At 38.5% G+C, this 17,641-nt stretch overlaps 1 protein-coding gene across 2 annotated transcripts in view; it reads right to left on the bottom strand.

Moving 5' to 3' along the window:
* ASPH (aspartate beta-hydroxylase) overlaps window positions 1-17,641 on the bottom strand; it is a 195,036-nt gene that overhangs the window by 63,747 nt on the left and 113,648 nt on the right. For both annotated transcript variants that reach the window (XM_011931942.1, XM_011931941.1), the window contains 3 exons: window positions 16,985-17,070; window positions 12,411-12,497; window positions 2,809-2,959 (listed from right to left, as the gene is read on the bottom strand). In XM_011931942.1, coding sequence (XP_011787332.1) covers window positions 2,809-2,959; window positions 12,411-12,497; window positions 16,985-17,070 — 324 coding nt within the window. The remainder of the gene's footprint in view (window positions 1-2,808; window positions 2,960-12,410; window positions 12,498-16,984; window positions 17,071-17,641) is intronic.

Raw genomic sequence — 17,641 nt, 5'->3', positions numbered from 1 at the left:
ATGCAGTCTCATTCTGTCGCCCAGGCTGGAGTGCAGTGGCAGGATCTTGGTTCACTGCAACCTCCAACTTCCAGGTTCAAATGATTTTCCTGCCTCAGCCTCCTGAGTAGCTGGGATTAGAGGTGCCTGCCACCATGCCCGGCTAAATTTTGTATTTTTAGTAGAGATGGGGTTTCACCATGTTGGCCAGGCTGGTCTCAAACTCCGGAACTCAGGTGATCTTCCCACCTTGGCCTCCCAAAGTGTTGGTATTACAGGTGTGAGCCACCACACCCGGCCAGTAATGCTGATTCTGTGTCCATGGCGAGTGCCTGCATTGCCTCTCTGGAGTCCTGGCCCTGCCTTTTCTGTGCTGAATTTGTGCTGCATGTTTTACTTCTGCTGCACTGGTCCCTATGAATATTAGCATAACTGACCATTTCTTATCATTTTTAATTATCACGTGGGCTCTAGTCCTATTTTGTTCATCTACAAAAGTGATGCAACTCTTCTTCATTCTAATCCTCAGAAAACTGATAGGAGGGTCCACTGGGCCTTCTAATCTATAGGAGCCTCCCCTAAGTGACATTAATAATCTGCCCATGTAACTGTCTGGCCAGCTGAGCACCTGCCTTGGCAGTGACTCGAGCTCCTTCCCTCCACGTTGAGTGATGATGTGTTATGAGGAGAGAATTGTAAGCCTGGTGATCATGAAGTCAGCTGACAGCTAGTCTTATTTGCTTTCAGTACTGGGAACCTGGGTCAGTCCAGAGGATGGTATATGATGTTCTATATTATGTGTGCTACTTTTAGCATCTGGCTCATATAATTTTTCCTCAAATGATAATGTTTAGATTGTAGCCTCCTAAATCTGATGAGATATATGATGTTCTTTTCAAAGTATTTGCAAATTTGCTTCATGATTAATTTTTTTCTAGCATTTTCCTTGATATATGGTCAAATCTTACAAGTAAATTTTTTTTTAGAGTACCAGAAACAGCTATTATTCATTTATAAAAAAATTTCCACAGATAATTCAACCTCCATGAATCATTTTGCCATAGTTAAGGGAGAAAAGAATTTGGTGTCACAGGAAGAGGTTTTTGTTCCAGACATCTATTAGCTATGATTCCTTAGGCAAATTATACAGGCTATCATAAAATGGGACGAAAGGGGGAGAAGAGAGCTAGCAGAGACTTGTTCATGAAATTTAAGGGAAGAAACCATCTACATAAGATAAAAGTGTAAGATGAAGTAGCAAGTGCTAATGTAGAAGCTGCAGCAAGTTTCCAGAAGATCTAGCTAAGATCACTGATGAAGGTGGCTACACTAAACAGCAGATTTTCTATGTAGACAAAATCACTGTCTATTGGTAGAAGATGCCATCTAGAACTTTCATAGTGAGAGAGGAGAAGTCAATGCCTGCTTTCAAAGTTTTGAGGATACACCTACTGTCTTGTTAGGAGCTAATGTAGCTGGAGACTTTAAGTTGAAGCCAGTGCTCATTTACCATTTTGAAAAACCTGGGGCCTTTAAAATTATGCTAAATCTACTCTGCTTGTGCTCTATAAATGGGAAAACAAAGTCTGAATGATAGAACATCTAGCATGGTTTGTTGACTATTTTAAGCCCACTGTTGAGTCCTTGAAAAAAAAGAAAAGGTTCCTTTCAAAATATTACTGCTCACTGATAAGCACCTAGTCACCAAGAACTCTGATGGAGATGTATAAGGAGGTGAATGTTGTTCTCATGCCTGCTAACACAACATCCATTCTGCAGTTCATGGATCACAGAGTAATTTAGACTTTTAAGTTCTATTAGTTAACAAATAAATTTTATTTAAATGTCAAAATATAAAAACTAACAGGAGTTTGGGGAGGAAGTTGATTCCAACCTTCATTAATGACTTTGAGGGGTTCAAGACTTCCGTGGAGGAAGGAACTACAGATGTGGAAATAGCAAGATAACTAGAATTAGAAGTGGATCCCGAAGATGTGATTGATTTGCTGCAATCTCATGATCAAACTTTAATAGATGAGTAGTTGCTTCTTACAGATGAGCAAAGAAAGTGGTTTCTTGAGATGGAATGTACTCATGGTGAAGATGCAGCAAACATTGTTGAAATGGCAACAAAGGATTTAGAATATTCCATAAACTTTGTTGACAAGGCAGTAACAGGGTTTGAGAGTATCGACTCCAATTTTGAAAAAAGTTCTGTGGGCAAAATACTATCAAACACCATTGCAAACTACAGATACATCTTTCCTGAAAGGAAGAGTCAATCAATGCAGCAAACTTCATTGTTGTCTTATTTTAAGAAATTGCCTCAGTCACCCCAACCTTCAGCAACCACCACTCTGATCAGGCACTGGCTATTAACATTAAGGCAAGACCCTCCATCCACAAAATGATTACAACTCACTGAAGGCTCAGATTATCATTAACATTTTGAGCAATAACATATTTTTAAATTAGGATTTGGGCATCGTTTTCTAAGCAATAATGTTATTGCACACTTAAGACGCTATGACATGGCATAAACACAACTTTTAGATACCCTGGGAAACCAAAAAATTTGTATAACTCTCTTTATTCTGATGGTCTGGAACCAAACCCGCAGTATCTTTGAGGCATGTCTCTATTAAGGTCAGGATTGCAATTTCAGTTTTAGAGATGGTGCGCTTAGGACACAGATACATTACTTGAAATCAGTTATAAAATTCAAGTTTCCTCCCATGTAATCATTCTAAGAGAAGAATACACTCTTCAGCTTCTTCAAGATTAAAAAGTATGCCATTTCCTACTGAACTACCTTTGACTGCATCTTACCTAGAAATTGTTGCCTGTCTGAGCGACGCTTCAAACTCAGCTTCAGCAGGTCCGCAGGGACATCGGGTAGGCTGGCCACCTCTTGGTAGGTCTCGATGGCTCCACGTAGCACCTCATTGCTTCTCCTCTTCTCAGCCAAATCGTCCTCACACTAGAAGAAGTACCCAGCCTGGATAAATATCCCATGACTAGCTGTGTTTGTAATTACCCAAAATAGTCATAAAAAGTTAACTTTTGGACATGCTTTAAAAGAAATGTAAGACATATTAGCCTCTTCTCCTTATCAAGAAATTAAAAAAAACTAACAAAATATAGAAAATCAACACACTATTTTAATAATACAAAGAAAAGTTTGTTACTCAAGATAAGAAAGAATGTCATAAAGGCACGACTAATACATGCTGGGGCTGATGGAGATGTACATCCTGTTACACACTAACATTATATAGGCAGGTCTCCAGTCCAAGTTCCCGTTCTTTCATTAATTTATTTATGTGTGCATTCGTTCATTTAACAACTGTTTTCTGGGAAACAGGCACTCTTCTACAAATGTGGCAGGCATATTGAACAAAACAGACAAATCCCATTTTGCTTTCTACTTTACATCCATTTTGGAAAGGTGGCAAATATAATAAACAAATAAAGGTACCACCTGTCTAACAGCCATAAGTGCTGTGGATAAAAACAAAGCAGGCTTAGGAGTGCTAGGTGGGATGGTAAGACATTGCTAATTTAATCAGGATGATAGGGGAGGGCCTGAAAGAAGAGAGGGAGCATATTATGAAGATACCTTGGGGAGTAGCATTCTAGGCAGGGAAAAGAGCAAGAGCAAAGGCTTAGAGGTAGGAGTGAGGAATCGAGGAAAGGACAGTGCAGTGGAGGGGAGGAAAGGGAAGACCAATGGAGGCCATCAGGTAAAGTAGGGCCTGGCAAGCTATTGACAATTCTAGTACACAAAGTGAGATGGGAAGACAATGGGGACTTTTGAAACAATCTGATGCATGTGTTGAAGGAATCATGGTGGCAGCAGTATGGAGAACAGACTGAGAAGCTGGGAGAGGTAGAATACTCAGCAGGAATCCAGGTGTGGGATGGTTACGGCTTGGACTAAGATGGCAGTAACGGAAGTGGTAACAAGTGGTCAGATTATAGATACATTTTGAAGGTCAGAGCCAACAGATTCGCTGATGGTCTAAATGTAGGGTGTGAGAGAAGGGGAGAGAGAAAAACCAAGAATGGACAAGGTTTGGGCTTCAGTGATTACTGGATGAACTGTCATTCCCTGAGAATGGGAACACAGGGCAGAAGCAGGTTTGGGGGTAGTATGGAATCAGGAGATTTGTTTTGGACATTTTAAACCTAAAATGCCTATAAGATATCCAAATGGAATTATTGACCAGGAAGGGGCATATATGAGTCTAGAGTTCAGGAGGGAGGTCAGAGTAAGAGATGTTAAGTGTGGGAATCATCAAGGATGAAGATGGTATGTAAAGCTAGGAAGCTAGCAGCAGTCGAGAGTGTAAACAGAGAAAAGAAGCAGTCCAAGAATTGAATCCTAAATAACTCCAGTGTTTAAGGGTCATTAGAGATCAGGATAACAAGAGAGGACCAGCAAAAAGGAGGGAAACCCAGAGTACGGCAGGTTCAAGTGAACATGAGATGATGGAAGGAGGTGGAGATAACTCTTTCGAAGAGTTTCACTATAAAGGGGAGCAGAAAAATGAGCCAGCTGGCAGAGCGTAATGTGCAGACAACGGGAGTTCTTTAAGGATGGGAAACAGTACAGCATGCTTCCAAGGAGATGCAAGAGTCTCAGTAGAGAGGGAAAATCTGATGATGCAGAAGGAGACACAAAAATTAGAGGGATGTCCTTCAGCAGGTAAGAGAGGAACAGGGACCAGAATAGTCAATCCGTGCTAACAGGAGGGAGGGCAGAGCATATGGGCGCAGGTAGAGAATGGCTGTTAGCACAGTAGCAGCATCATGTGGAAATTGTCTGGATATTTCTATTTTCTTAATGAAATAAGAATCAACATTCTTAGCTGGAAACTGAGAATGGGGACTAAAATACTGGAGGCAGGAAGAGAGAGGAGAATGTGTAAAATACTATCAATATCTCATCAGATTTAGGAGGCTGCAATCTGAAGACTATCATTTGAGGAAAAATGATTCTGGCTAGATGCTAAAAGTAGCATACACATTTTTTTTCTCAGAATATTTAAACATGTTTATGTTGTTAAAATGTGTGTTGTAGTTAATATATAAATATATGCAAAACCAAAATAAAGTATCGCCCCACAATTTGAGGGCATGGTAAGAAAATGACCCATCTCTCCCATATCCCAAAGTAAAAAAACCAACCAACAAAGAAAAAAACTAAGAATCAGCATAAATTGACCAAATAAGACAACTATGGGACTTTTTTTCACAAAATAACACATCAGTGAAATAACTTGATAATATGAACTGATTAGGATAAGTTACCCAAGATGACGAGAGCTACAATTTAAGCAGTAGTGACAGAAGTGGACAGATTTATGAGAAAGAAAACTTGGTAGGATAAACATCTCTAGATTAGAAAAGGCAGTTCACCCTTGATAAATGGAGATATGCTCCAGACCATTCACTATCTTTGGAAGTCTGTAAATGATCTCTGGAATAGACTTATCTACCAGGAGAGAAAGTCCGGTGTCAATGACCCACACTGATCAAGATGCTGGCATGGCCTTCTATCATATATTCCTATACTGGCTCTTCTGTATAGGTATCAGCTCCTTGTGAGTTTTGTAATAGTGAGTTAACTCCCCAAAATACGAACACTGATAGATAACTTTGCAGAAATACAGAGTTCTAGACCTGAGAGTCCTTTCAAAACCATCTACAGATGTTCATTGACTTTCGATGGGGTTACACCTCATCGTAAGTTGAAAACATTGTAAGTAAAAAATGTATTTAATACACATAACCTACTGAACATCATAGCTTAGCAGAGTCTACATTAAATGTGCTCAGAAAACTAAATCAGCCTACACTTGTGCAAAATTACCTAGCACAAAGCCTATTTTATAATAAAACGCTGAATATCTCATGTAATTTATTGGATATTATACTGAAGTAGTTTCTAATGAATGTGTATCACTTTCACACCATTATAAAGTTGAAAAATTGTTAAGAAAAACCATTGTAAATTATAAACCATCTGTGGTTCACGTTCTTCATTTTGAACCTACAAAGTGCCCAAAAGGATCCTGGAACTGGAGGTCTCTGTAGCATCAGTGGGCGGACAAATGCCTACCAAGACAATCCTTCTTTATTGAGATTGGAATAAATATCTTTAAACTCAATCTGAAAAGTGAGAGAGATAGTATAATCTGTATGCCATGTTCCCTCTCTGGTGCCCCAGGGCCCTTTGTTTTAATGAAGTATTACTATATACAACTTGCAGAATTGGAAAAATATCACTACTAAAATGGCACATAATTCTTTATACTCTCTTGAATAAAACTGATAGCACTTGCACTGAAAAGTCTACAGATTGATTTTTATCAGTTTAGCATCTGTAGATAAAACAAACTGAACTGAAACTGAGTATTTGTTACAAGATGTAAACATCACAAAGCCTTTTGTTGACTCTAACTTAATTCACCCAACCAATCTGCCTATGAGATGTGCCATTTTCTACCTCAAAGGCATTAATGGTTTCTGAAAGATAATAAAGTGAACTGAGTTAATATTTTAATATTTTGTGTTCAATGTTCAGGGAACTTGATCAAAATTGATTTTTGGTGATATGAAGAAAAAGACATTATCAGTGCTACTTTATAAATGATAGATACTATAGTTTATATATGACTTAATGTTGCTAAATTTTAAAAATTTGTTGGAATATTCCAAAGTGATTGTTTAATCTGCTAACAAAGAATGAAAAAGTCATAATTTCTTCCTATAAAACCCATCTTCTGTTGAATTTTTATTTTTAAAACTACTATGAATTTGAAGTTTCCTTTAATTACTCTATTAAAATTTAATTTACCATGCCTAAATTTTGCTGTATGCCACATTAATATTAATAGCAATAACACATTGAAGCATAATAGTTTAGAGATAAAAGATATTGCTTAAAGCCTAAATCTCAAATTTCTACTGTGAAATAAGGATATACAGTCATCCTTAGTTATATGCTGGAGATTAGTTCCAAGACCACCACCACCACAGATGCACTGCAATACCACTGTCCGCAGATGCTCAGGTTGCTGATATAAAATGGTATAGTATTTGCATATTGCCTATGCATATCCTCCTGTATAATTTAAATCATCATCAGGTTACTTATTATACCCAATGCAATGTAACTTCTATGTAAATAGTTGTTATATTGTATCATTTTTATTTGTATTATTTTAAATGTTGCATTGTTATTTTTTATTTTTTTCTGAATATTTTCAATCTGTGGTTGGTTGAATTCATGGATATGGAACATGAGGATTCGGAGGGCTGACTGTAAATATAACAATCACAATGTTTCAAGAGCACTTCATTTACTTAGGCTCTGGTACTCACAATTAATGTTACATACAAGGAAAACTTCTAAAGTATAAAACATTTTTGCCATAACTAAAATAGCATTTTCATAAACCATTTCTCTCTCTAGTTAATATGCTTCTCTTAATAAAATGACTTAATACTAGTGACAAAAACCACTACTTATTTGAATAGGCATGATCTTTTGGTAACAAACACACTCTCTCTTACTTAAAAGTAAATATGATTTAGCAATTTTAGAGAATTACTGAGCAAATTAATTTATAAAAATCATACAGTTGCTGTCTGCTAAAGTTGGTCTGTACCATGGACAAGAGGAAATTATTTGAATCAATTTTTCACAAATTTAATTAAAATCAAAATAATAAAAATTACATTAATTTTTAATGGTGATATAAGAAGATACTGAGCATCTAGATTTCAAGTGGTCATCACTTTCAGTTCAGAACAAAATTCACTTGTTTTATCTACAGCTGAGTTAGTTCCTGTGTGTGTCCTGCACAAATGCTTGCATGGACCTTCTCCAGAGAGGTGCTGTCAGCATCTCCTCTGTCTGGAAAATTTCTGCACCCTGAATCTACCGTTTCCCAGCACAGTTGACAATCTTGACCTCTAGGCAGGGCTGTTGGAGCTTTACTTCCTGGCACATTTTGATATCCTGCCCTGGCTTCTCCTCCAAGTTCTAGGCTCTGTGAATCCAATGGTCTACTTGACATGTTCACCTGAATGTCTAATAGGCATCATACACTTAATAAGATCAATAGCAAACTCTTGAACTCTTGACTTCTGCATCACTCCAGACTTGCTCTTCCTGGCAGTAACTGGCATTATCTTCTACTGAGCTGGCTGAACCAAAAACTCAGGGGTCAGCCTTGAGTCCTCTGCTTCTGACACTTTTATATCTAATCCATCCTCAAGTCCTTTCAGCTCCACCACCTGCCTACTTCCCTCATCTCCATGGCCATGACCACAGTCCGAGCCACCAGCATCTCTTGTGTACACTTGCAATAGCCTTCTATTCTTTTTGCATCTACTTTTGCCTCCATAATCCATTTTCCACTCAGTAACCAAAGCAAACTTTACAATAACAACCAGACTGTTGTCACAAGACAAGGATGCCCTCTCTCACGACTCCTACTTGACATAGTATTGGAAGTTCTGGCCAGGGCAATCAGGCAAGAGAAAGAAATAAAGCGTATTCAAATAGAAAGAGAGGAAGTCAAATTGTCTCTGTTTGTAGATGACATGATTGTATATTTAGAAAACCCCATCATCTCACCCCAAAAGTCCTTAAGCTGATAAGCAACTTCAGCAAAATCTCAGGATACCAAATCAATGTGCAAAAATCACAAGCATTCCTATACACCAATAATAGACAGAGAGTCAAATCATCAGTGAAATCCTATTCACATTTGCTACAAAGAGAATTAAACACCTAGGAATACAACTTACAAGGGATGTGAAGGACCTCTTCAAGGAGAACTACAAACCACTGCTCAATGAAATAAGACACAAACAAATGGAAAAACATTCCATGCTCATGGATAGGAAGAATAAATATGGTGAAAATGGCCATACTGCCCAAAGTAATTTATAGATTCAATGCTATCCCCATCAAGGTACAACTGACTTTCTTCACAGCATTAGAAAAAACTACTTTAAATTTCATGCGGAACCGAAAAAGAGCCCATATGGCCAAGACAATCCTAAGCAAAAGGAAACAAAGCTTGGTGGTATCAGGCTACCTGACTTCAAACTACATTACAAGGCTATAGTAACCAAAACAGCATGGTACTGGTACCAAAACAGATACATAAACTAATGGAACAGAACAGAGATCACAGAAATAACACCACACATCTATAACCATCTGATCTTTAACAAACCTGACAAAAACAAGCAATGGGGAAAGGATTCCCTATTTAATAAATAGTGTTGGGAAAACTGGCAAGCCATATGCAGATAACTGAAACCAGACCCTTTCCTTATACCTTATAAGAAAATTAACTCAAGATGAATTAAAGACTTAAATGTAAGACCCAAAAGCATAAAAACTCTAGAAGAAAACCTAGGCAATACCATTCAGGACATAGGCATGGGCAAAGACTTCATGAGTAAAACACCAAAAGCAATGACAACAAAAGAGAAAACTGACAAATAGGATCAAATTAAACTAAAGAGCTTCTGCACAGCAAAAGAAACTATCATCAAAGTGAATAGGCAACCTACAGAATGGGAGAAAATTTTTGCAATCTACCCGTCTGACAAAGGGCTAATATCCAGAATCTACAATTAACATATACAAATTTACAAGAAAAAAACAAACAACCCCATCAAAAAGTGGGTGAAGGATGTGAACAGACACTTCTCAAAAGAAGACATGTATGTGGCCAACAAACATATAAAATAAAGCTCATCATCACTGGTCATTAGAGAAATGCAAATCAAAACCAAAATGAGATACCATCTCATGCCAGTTAGAATGGTGATCATTAAAAAGTCAGGAAACAATTGATTATAGAGAGGATGTGGAAAAATAGGAATGCTTTCACACTGTTGGTGGGAGTGTAAATTAGTTCAATCATTGTGGAAGACAGTGTGGTAATTCCTCAAGAATCTAGAACCAGAAATACCATTTGACCCAGCAATCCCATTACTAGGTATATACCCAAAGGATTATAAATAATTATACTATAAATGCACATGCACACATATGTTTATTGTGGCACTATTCACAATAGCAAAGACTTGGAACCAACCCAAATGCCTATCAATGATAGAATGGATAAAGAAAGTGTGGCACATATACACCATGGAATGCTATGCAGCCACAAAAAAGGATGAGTTCATGTCCTTTGCAGAGATGTGGATGAAGCTGGAAACCATCATTCTCAGCAAACTAACACAAGAACAGAAAGCCAAACACCACACGTTCTCACTCATAAGTGGGAGTTGAACAATGAGAACACATGGACACAGGGAGGGCAACATCACACACTGGGGCCTGTCAGGGGTGGGGACTAGAGGAGGGATAGCATTAGGAGAAGTACCTAATATAGATGGGTTGATGGGTTGATGGGTGCAGCAAACCACCATGGCATGTATATACCTATGTAAGAAACCTGCATGTTCTGCACATGTATCCCAGAACTTAAAGTATAAAAACAAACAAACAAACAACCCCCCCCCCAAAAAAAAACAAACAAACCCTCCCATGGCTTCCCAGCACATGTACAATAAAATCTGCAAGGCTGCAACCTCCTTGATCCTCCTTTCCCTGCCCCCAGCATGACCTTCTTTCTCTCCTCAGGCTTATCCCAAGATTGTTTTCCTGCCTCAAAGCCTTTGACTTGCTGCTTTCTCTTGCCTGGATAGCTCCTTCTAGCAAGATAAACTCCTCACAACTCAGCCACATGTTGCCTCCCTAGAGAGACCTTTCCTGCCCAACTTGTCCAAAGCACTGTCAGCCCCGTTACTTTCAATCACGTTACCTGTAGCCAAAAAAATCTTAATAGGTGTGCCCTTTATTCCATTACCTTTTCTTCTTTTCTTTACAGCATTTCTTATTAGGTAAGATGATCTAACATATTTATTCTTAATACTTTATAACATTCTTTAAGTACGTATTTATTTATAAAGACTTTCAGGGCTTTGCTCAAATGTCACCTCCTTGATGAGACCTTTCCCTGCCACCTTTCATACCACACCAACCCCCTCACATGTCTACTAGCTGTTCCTTGTTTTCTTTATCCTCTGCTTAGCACTCAGCCCTAGTAAGCATATACTTTGGACTTACTTGTCCTATGCATCGTCTTCCCCATTACAATGGAAACTCTGTAAGTGCTGGGGCTTTTAAAATATGTTCTATTGATGCTTACATCAGGGCCTGGCACATAGTGGGCTTTCACCAAATATTCTTTAAGTAATTAAAAAAAATCTTCCACTGGAATCCACAAGAATGTTCATTGTATTATATTATAATTATTTTTAAATTTTCTATATATTATGATGTTTTGACATCTTAAAAACCCTCTCTGGCTAGGGAGAGACTGTTCTGAGCTAGACAATTCTGAGATGGCCAGTGCTCAGCCAGAAGCAAGCTTTTGATATGCAAACTAACCAATCCAGAGCCACGCTTCCTCTATTTTAATCATGTCAGGGCCAGGTACCACCCCTGTAGGCAAAAAGACGGCTGAAATTATTTAAACCAGCCAGTACTGAACTGTTCACTCTGCCCTACCTTGCCTTTCCTATGGAAATCTCAATAAAGGCTGTAGCCAAACCTTTCCCTCTCTCTTTCCTACCATCCCCTGATCACCTTGAGTCTTTCCCATGTAGCCCTAGGTGGCATGCTGGGCCTCCTGTCTCTAGGACTTGTGAGCATAACAAACTTTGCTTTTCCCTAATCCTGTCCTATGAGACCTCTTGTAGCTGCACCTGACTAATCATCTCATAAAAGAATACAAAACAGACATTCCCAGGGCCTAAAACACTGACATGCAGTGGGTTTATGCAGTTACAGGTGAACGGGGACATGCTTCATGAAAGAAGTTGGAAACTAGAGAAAGCCAGATAAGAAAGGAGATGGTGGGAGACGAGGATAAAGGTAGCTGCTAAGAAATGAGTCCGTTGGAAAAAACTATAGAGACAACAAAGTATGTTCCACTTTATATTTTAGAAAGGTCTTTCCTAAGCATACTTGCAACCTCCAGTTATAAAACTGAGAGTCTGAAAGCTCTGAGGAGCCTCAAGTGAACACTGTATGGTGGGATTAGATGGAATGGGACATGAGGGGATGGTAAAACAATGACAAAAGTGTTACTCTTTATTTTCTTTTCAAAATCAGAGAGTAGTCACATGGAGGAGAAGCAGAAAAAAATGTTACTAAATTCAGCAGCATGCAATAGTGATAATTAATTGTATTTCTTGCTTATGTATATACGTGAGAAACTGATTCTGTATAGAAATTAGAAAGGGAAAATAGTAAGGAGTGAAAAATTCAATTACACAGAACACATAAACATCAAAAAAGTGTTCTAAGGAAAAGGGTCTCAGAATACCTGTGCCTTCCCATATCTTGCTCGTGGACTCTGTGGGTATTTGTGTACTAGTTCTTTGAATGCATTCACTGCCTCCTCAATTTTTCCCTGTTAGAAAGACAAAATTAAATAAATAAAATAAACTAAAATGCATAATCAATTAATGTTGTTATTTAATATTCAGCAAGTGATTTTGTCGGAATTTCCTAGATTCCATCCTGAGTGTAAAGATGGTTTTATCTAAGATTTTAAAAGAACCTATATTAAAGCAAACAGAAAACTAGTAATGAACATGTATTTACTTAATTTTTAAAAAGACAGACACCTGATAAATGATGTAATATGTGGTTTTGCTAAAGGAATTGAATTTTCCTTCAATGTATGTACAGGTTCTATCTGTGTTCTCAAAGAATATTGTATTAGTCTGTTTTCACACTGCTATAAAAATACCTGAGACTGGATAATTAATATAGGAAAGAGGTTTAATTGAATCACAGTTCCACATGGCTGGGGAGGCCTGAGGAAACTTACAATCATGGCAGAAGGCAAAGAAGAAGCAAGGACGTTCCTCACATGGTAGCAAGAGAGAGAAGAGTGATGAGTGAAGGGGGAACCATCAGATCTCATAAGAACTTACTATCATGAGAACAGCATAGGGAAAACTGCCCCCTTGATCCAATCACCTTCCACCAGGTGTCTCCCTAGGCACATGGGGATTATGGGGATTACAATTTGAGATGGGATTTGGGTGGGGACACAGTGAAACCAAATTCCACCCCTGATCCTTCCCAAATCTCATGTCCTCACATTTCAAAACAGAATCATGCCTTTACAACTATCTCCCAAAGGCTTAACTCATTCCAGCATAAACCCAAAGTCCAAGTCCAAAGTCTCATCTGAGACAAAGCAAGTCCCTTCCACTTAGGAGCCTATAAAATCAAAAGAAAATCAGTTACTTCTAAGATACAACGGGGGTACAGGTATTGGATAAATACTCCCTTTCAAAATGGGAGAAATTGGTCAAAACAAAGGGGCTTCAAGCTCCACGCAAGTCTGAAATCCAGTGTGGCTGTCATTAAATTTTAAAGCTCTGAAATCATCTCCTTTGACTTCATGTCTCACATCCAGGTCATGCTGATAAAACTGGTGGGCTCTCATGGTCTTGGGCAGCTCCACCCCTGCGGCTTTGCAGGATACAGTCCCCCTTCCAGCTGCTTTCATGGGCTGGTGTTAGGTGTCTGAGGCTTTTCCAGGCACACAGTACAAGCTGTCGATGGATCTACCATTCTGGGGTCTGCAGGATGGTGGCCCTCTTCCCACAATTCTACTAGGCAGTGCCCTAGTGGGGACTCTATATGGGGGCTCCAACCCCACATTTCCCTTCTCCACTGCCCTAGCAGAGGTTCTCCATGAGGGCTCCACTCATGCTGCAAATTCTGCTTGGACATCCAGGCAATTCAATATGCATCCTCTGAAATCTAGGCAGAGCTTCCCAAACCTCAATTCTTGATTTCTGTGTACCTGCAGGCCCAGTATTGAAATCTGTTTTACTCTTCTATGGCCTCTGTGACAAACTATCACAAACTTGATAGCTTAAAAGAGAACTTTGTTCTCTTGCAGTTTTGCAGAAGAGATTTCCAGAATTAGTTTCTCTCAGCTGAAATCAAGATGGTGGCAGGGCTGTGTTCTCTCTAGAGGTTTTACAGGAATATTTGTCCTTCTCTATTCCAGTATTTCTTGATTTGTGGACACATCACCCCAATATCTAATTGTGTCTTCATACTGCTTTCTTTCTTCTCTGTGTGTGCTCCTTTCTATTTTGTTTGCATCAAATTTCTCTCTGTCCCTCCCTTATGAGGAAACATGATTGCATTTAAGGCCCAACTGGATAATCCAGGATAATCTCTCTATCTCAATGTCCTTAATCACATCTGCAAAGGTCCTTTTCCCAAATAACACAACATTTACAGGTTCCAGACACATATCTTTTGAAGGTCTATTTTCAGCCTAGTATGCACCCCATGCAACTTAAATTGCAAATGTCAAAGCTATTTCAATGATAATTGTGCTAAATGTACTAATATCAGACTTAAAACATAAGAATAACAATGTTCATAACAAATTTGATAAGGAGTGATATTCCTGCTTGACTGTCAAGGTTGTTAAAATAATGGGATATTTTGGCTCTGTCTATGGCATTCTTTGAATCCCTGCAAGACAGAGGCTGTGTGACTTTGCTGAGGGGCCATCAGTCTTGCTTTCACTTCAGTTGGCTGGCAAAGTAAGTGTATTTGCTTTTAGTCTGAAAGAATTTCCCTTCCCTAAGTTCTTGTATAGCTCCTAACACTATTGTTCAATTCTTATTTAAAAACTCAATTGCAAGACACACAATGTTTGAAGAATTGCCTGAAAATGATCTGTTTCTCAACATAGTTTATAATGTTGTCCTAGGACCAAGACGGTTCATGGGAGAGACATTGTATGTGGGCCACACTGTGTTGGCATGAGGCCAATGGGCTGTGCTGAAGGACAATAAAATACATTCCTGCAGCTGCATGGTAGAATAATCCACTGGTATGATGTCAGGGAGTAAGCAGGAAGTTCTGCATCCATCAGTATACCTTTTTTATGAAGATCTACAGCCAAATGTTTCTCTGTGGACTTGGAGCAGAACAGCTCTTCTGATGAACAATATTAATCTTATCTTCTGATTCTATTTTCCATGTTGTCCTCGAGGAATTGTTGACTTCATTCCTAGCATGATTTAGAGCCAGTGGTGTGAAATTTCAGGTGTGTGATTACATTTTCTTTACTCCCTCCCCACCTTTTAAAAAATCACTTACAATACTGTAATAATAAATGATTCCAACAAATAAACAAATATATTTCAGTATATAATTTCAACCCCTTTTTCCAGAGGTAGGAAAGCATTTTAAACAATAAATATATATTTTTTAAAAATAGAAGATTGGAATATAATCTGATCTATACTTTTCTGGGGGGATAAAAAGCGAACACATACTTTCATGTAACACAGTCCTTGAGCCTGAGGTGTGAACTGAGGCTTCACTGGCTCTGTGTGGGGTGTGTGTTAGTTGACCTCGGCTGGTCCAGCGCACTAAGGTGCATCTTCTGAAAATACTAGCCATAAAAACAATCCTAAAAGACTGAATTATGTTGATGACTCAGTTAATAACACAGCTTCCTGTTGTTTCAGAAGCAAGAATTGTATATGTGGCTACTTCTTCCTCTTTTATTTCGCTGGTATAATTTCAAGATGCTCCTGGAGAAAAACATAACTTCAAAGGAGCAACACTGCAGAATACCCCATAACTGCGCCCTCCTTTATCATTCATATTATTACATTAAAATCCTTCTCTAAAGCTGCTCACATGCTTTTTACACTGAAAGTTACCTGTGCAATAGGCACTCCCATTTTTATATATGACATTTAGTATAGAGAAAGTAGAGGTTGCCAAAGGAGGTGGCAGAAAAAAATTATTGCTTCAGTTCTATTAAGAAATACAAACCAACTACAAACAGTAGATGGCTTCACTTCATAAAGTGAAACAAGACAGTTAACTTTCCTGTTTACTATCAGAAAGTAGGAATCATTCCACGTGGTTAGATTTAAGGGATGTGAACAATGACTTTGCTGCAATATTCTTTGGAGTTACTATATTTTTATTGGCAAACCTTGGCTTTGGAGCCTCACCTAATGCCAGTTCCAAAAGCCTTTACGTTCGTTGGTACACTTTCAATAAACATGCAGACGTACATTCTTGTCCCATTTTCGTTCCTAACGAGAGTTTTTATTGTTGCTTGTTTACTTAAGTCCGCTTGTTCCTTTTTTATTGCAGTCAATGTTTACTGATTACAAAGCCTAACAGGAAAACTAATGAACATTACAGAGTCTACATTCAAGTGCAGAGTACAGAAATAAATTTCCGCCAAAAACAAGGAGATGATTAATTGAAGATATGATTAAATACATTATAATATTGAGGTCAGGAGTTCAAGACCAGCCTGGACAATGTGGTGAAACCCTGTCTCTACTAAAAATACAAAAACCAGCCAGGCATGGTGGTGAGCACCTGTAATCCCAGCTACTCAGGAGGAGAATTGCTTAAACTCAGGAAGCAGAGGTTCTAGTTAGCCGAGATTGTGCCACTGCACTTCAGCCTGGGCAGAGGTTCTGTCCAAAAAAAAAAAAAAAAAAATTCTCACTTGATCTTTAAATTGATCTTTTTAAAAAACTCAAGCAGAGGTAGAAAGAGTATTTATCATTCTCATATCTTTAAGAAAACTAACACCCAGCATGGCCAAGTGATTTCCCCAAAGCTACATAACTAGAATGTGATGGAGGTAGGCTGACACCCACATTGGCTGGCTTGAAGGAAAGTTCTATTTCTCTTTGGCCATGTGGTGGCAATTCTCTTCCATCTGATTCATTTCATATGGAATGTTCACGTGCCTGGGGGAAAATCCACTCTATTCAACTGTTGTTTCTTTTACACTTATTCTTTTTTAATAAATCAAGAGTAATGCCTGAGTTTATTTAACAACAAAACCATTGCACAAAAATATCAACCTACCCTTTTACGAAGTTTTTCTGCAGCATCAAGTTCAGCTTTAATAGTCTTATCAAATTTATTTAAAAGTTTAGGCTTCTTTTTCTTAACTGAAAGAAAAAAGAGATTTTTATTTTTAACTTTTTTTGGCTAAAAATAGTTATTAAGCATAACAATTTACAAGTAGTGGGAAACCCGATGTTGGTCTCCACCATAGACCTGCAGAGAAGGCACACTGCAGGCTCGCCTTCCATTTTCCCCCCTAGATGATGTGATGAAGCCAGTGACTGCCCAGGAAGACAACGGCAGCCCTTACCCATCTGCTACTATGTGTTGTTGGGGGAGTGGGTGGGTACTATACTGAAACTCTCCAGGATACTGGCTTGGTTTCTGGGATGTAAATGCTGGGTATGACTTCTAAACTCTGATCATCAACTTCTTGGCTATGGCCAAAGGATTGTTTAAAATAGTTTTTGAATATGTTCACAACTTTTTCTGATACAGATAAAGATGAAAATGGAAGGCTCCTCTCAAAGAAGTCAAGTAAAACAGAATTTCTTCGTTTAGCATTCAAGTCCCTTCCAGTGCATCCTGGACTGACCACCCAACTATGTTCCATACTTCAGCCAAAATAGACTGCCCCATGTTCCCCAAATAAGCTCTTTGTGCCCTCCCTTCCTT

Source organism: Colobus angolensis, unplaced genomic scaffold (genome assembly GCF_000951035.1).
Source record: "Colobus angolensis palliatus isolate OR3802 unplaced genomic scaffold, Cang.pa_1.0 Scaffold92, whole genome shotgun sequence".
NCBI lineage: Eukaryota > Metazoa > Chordata > Mammalia > Primates > Cercopithecidae > Colobus > Colobus angolensis.
This window is presented reverse-complemented; position numbering and strand designations above follow the sequence as displayed.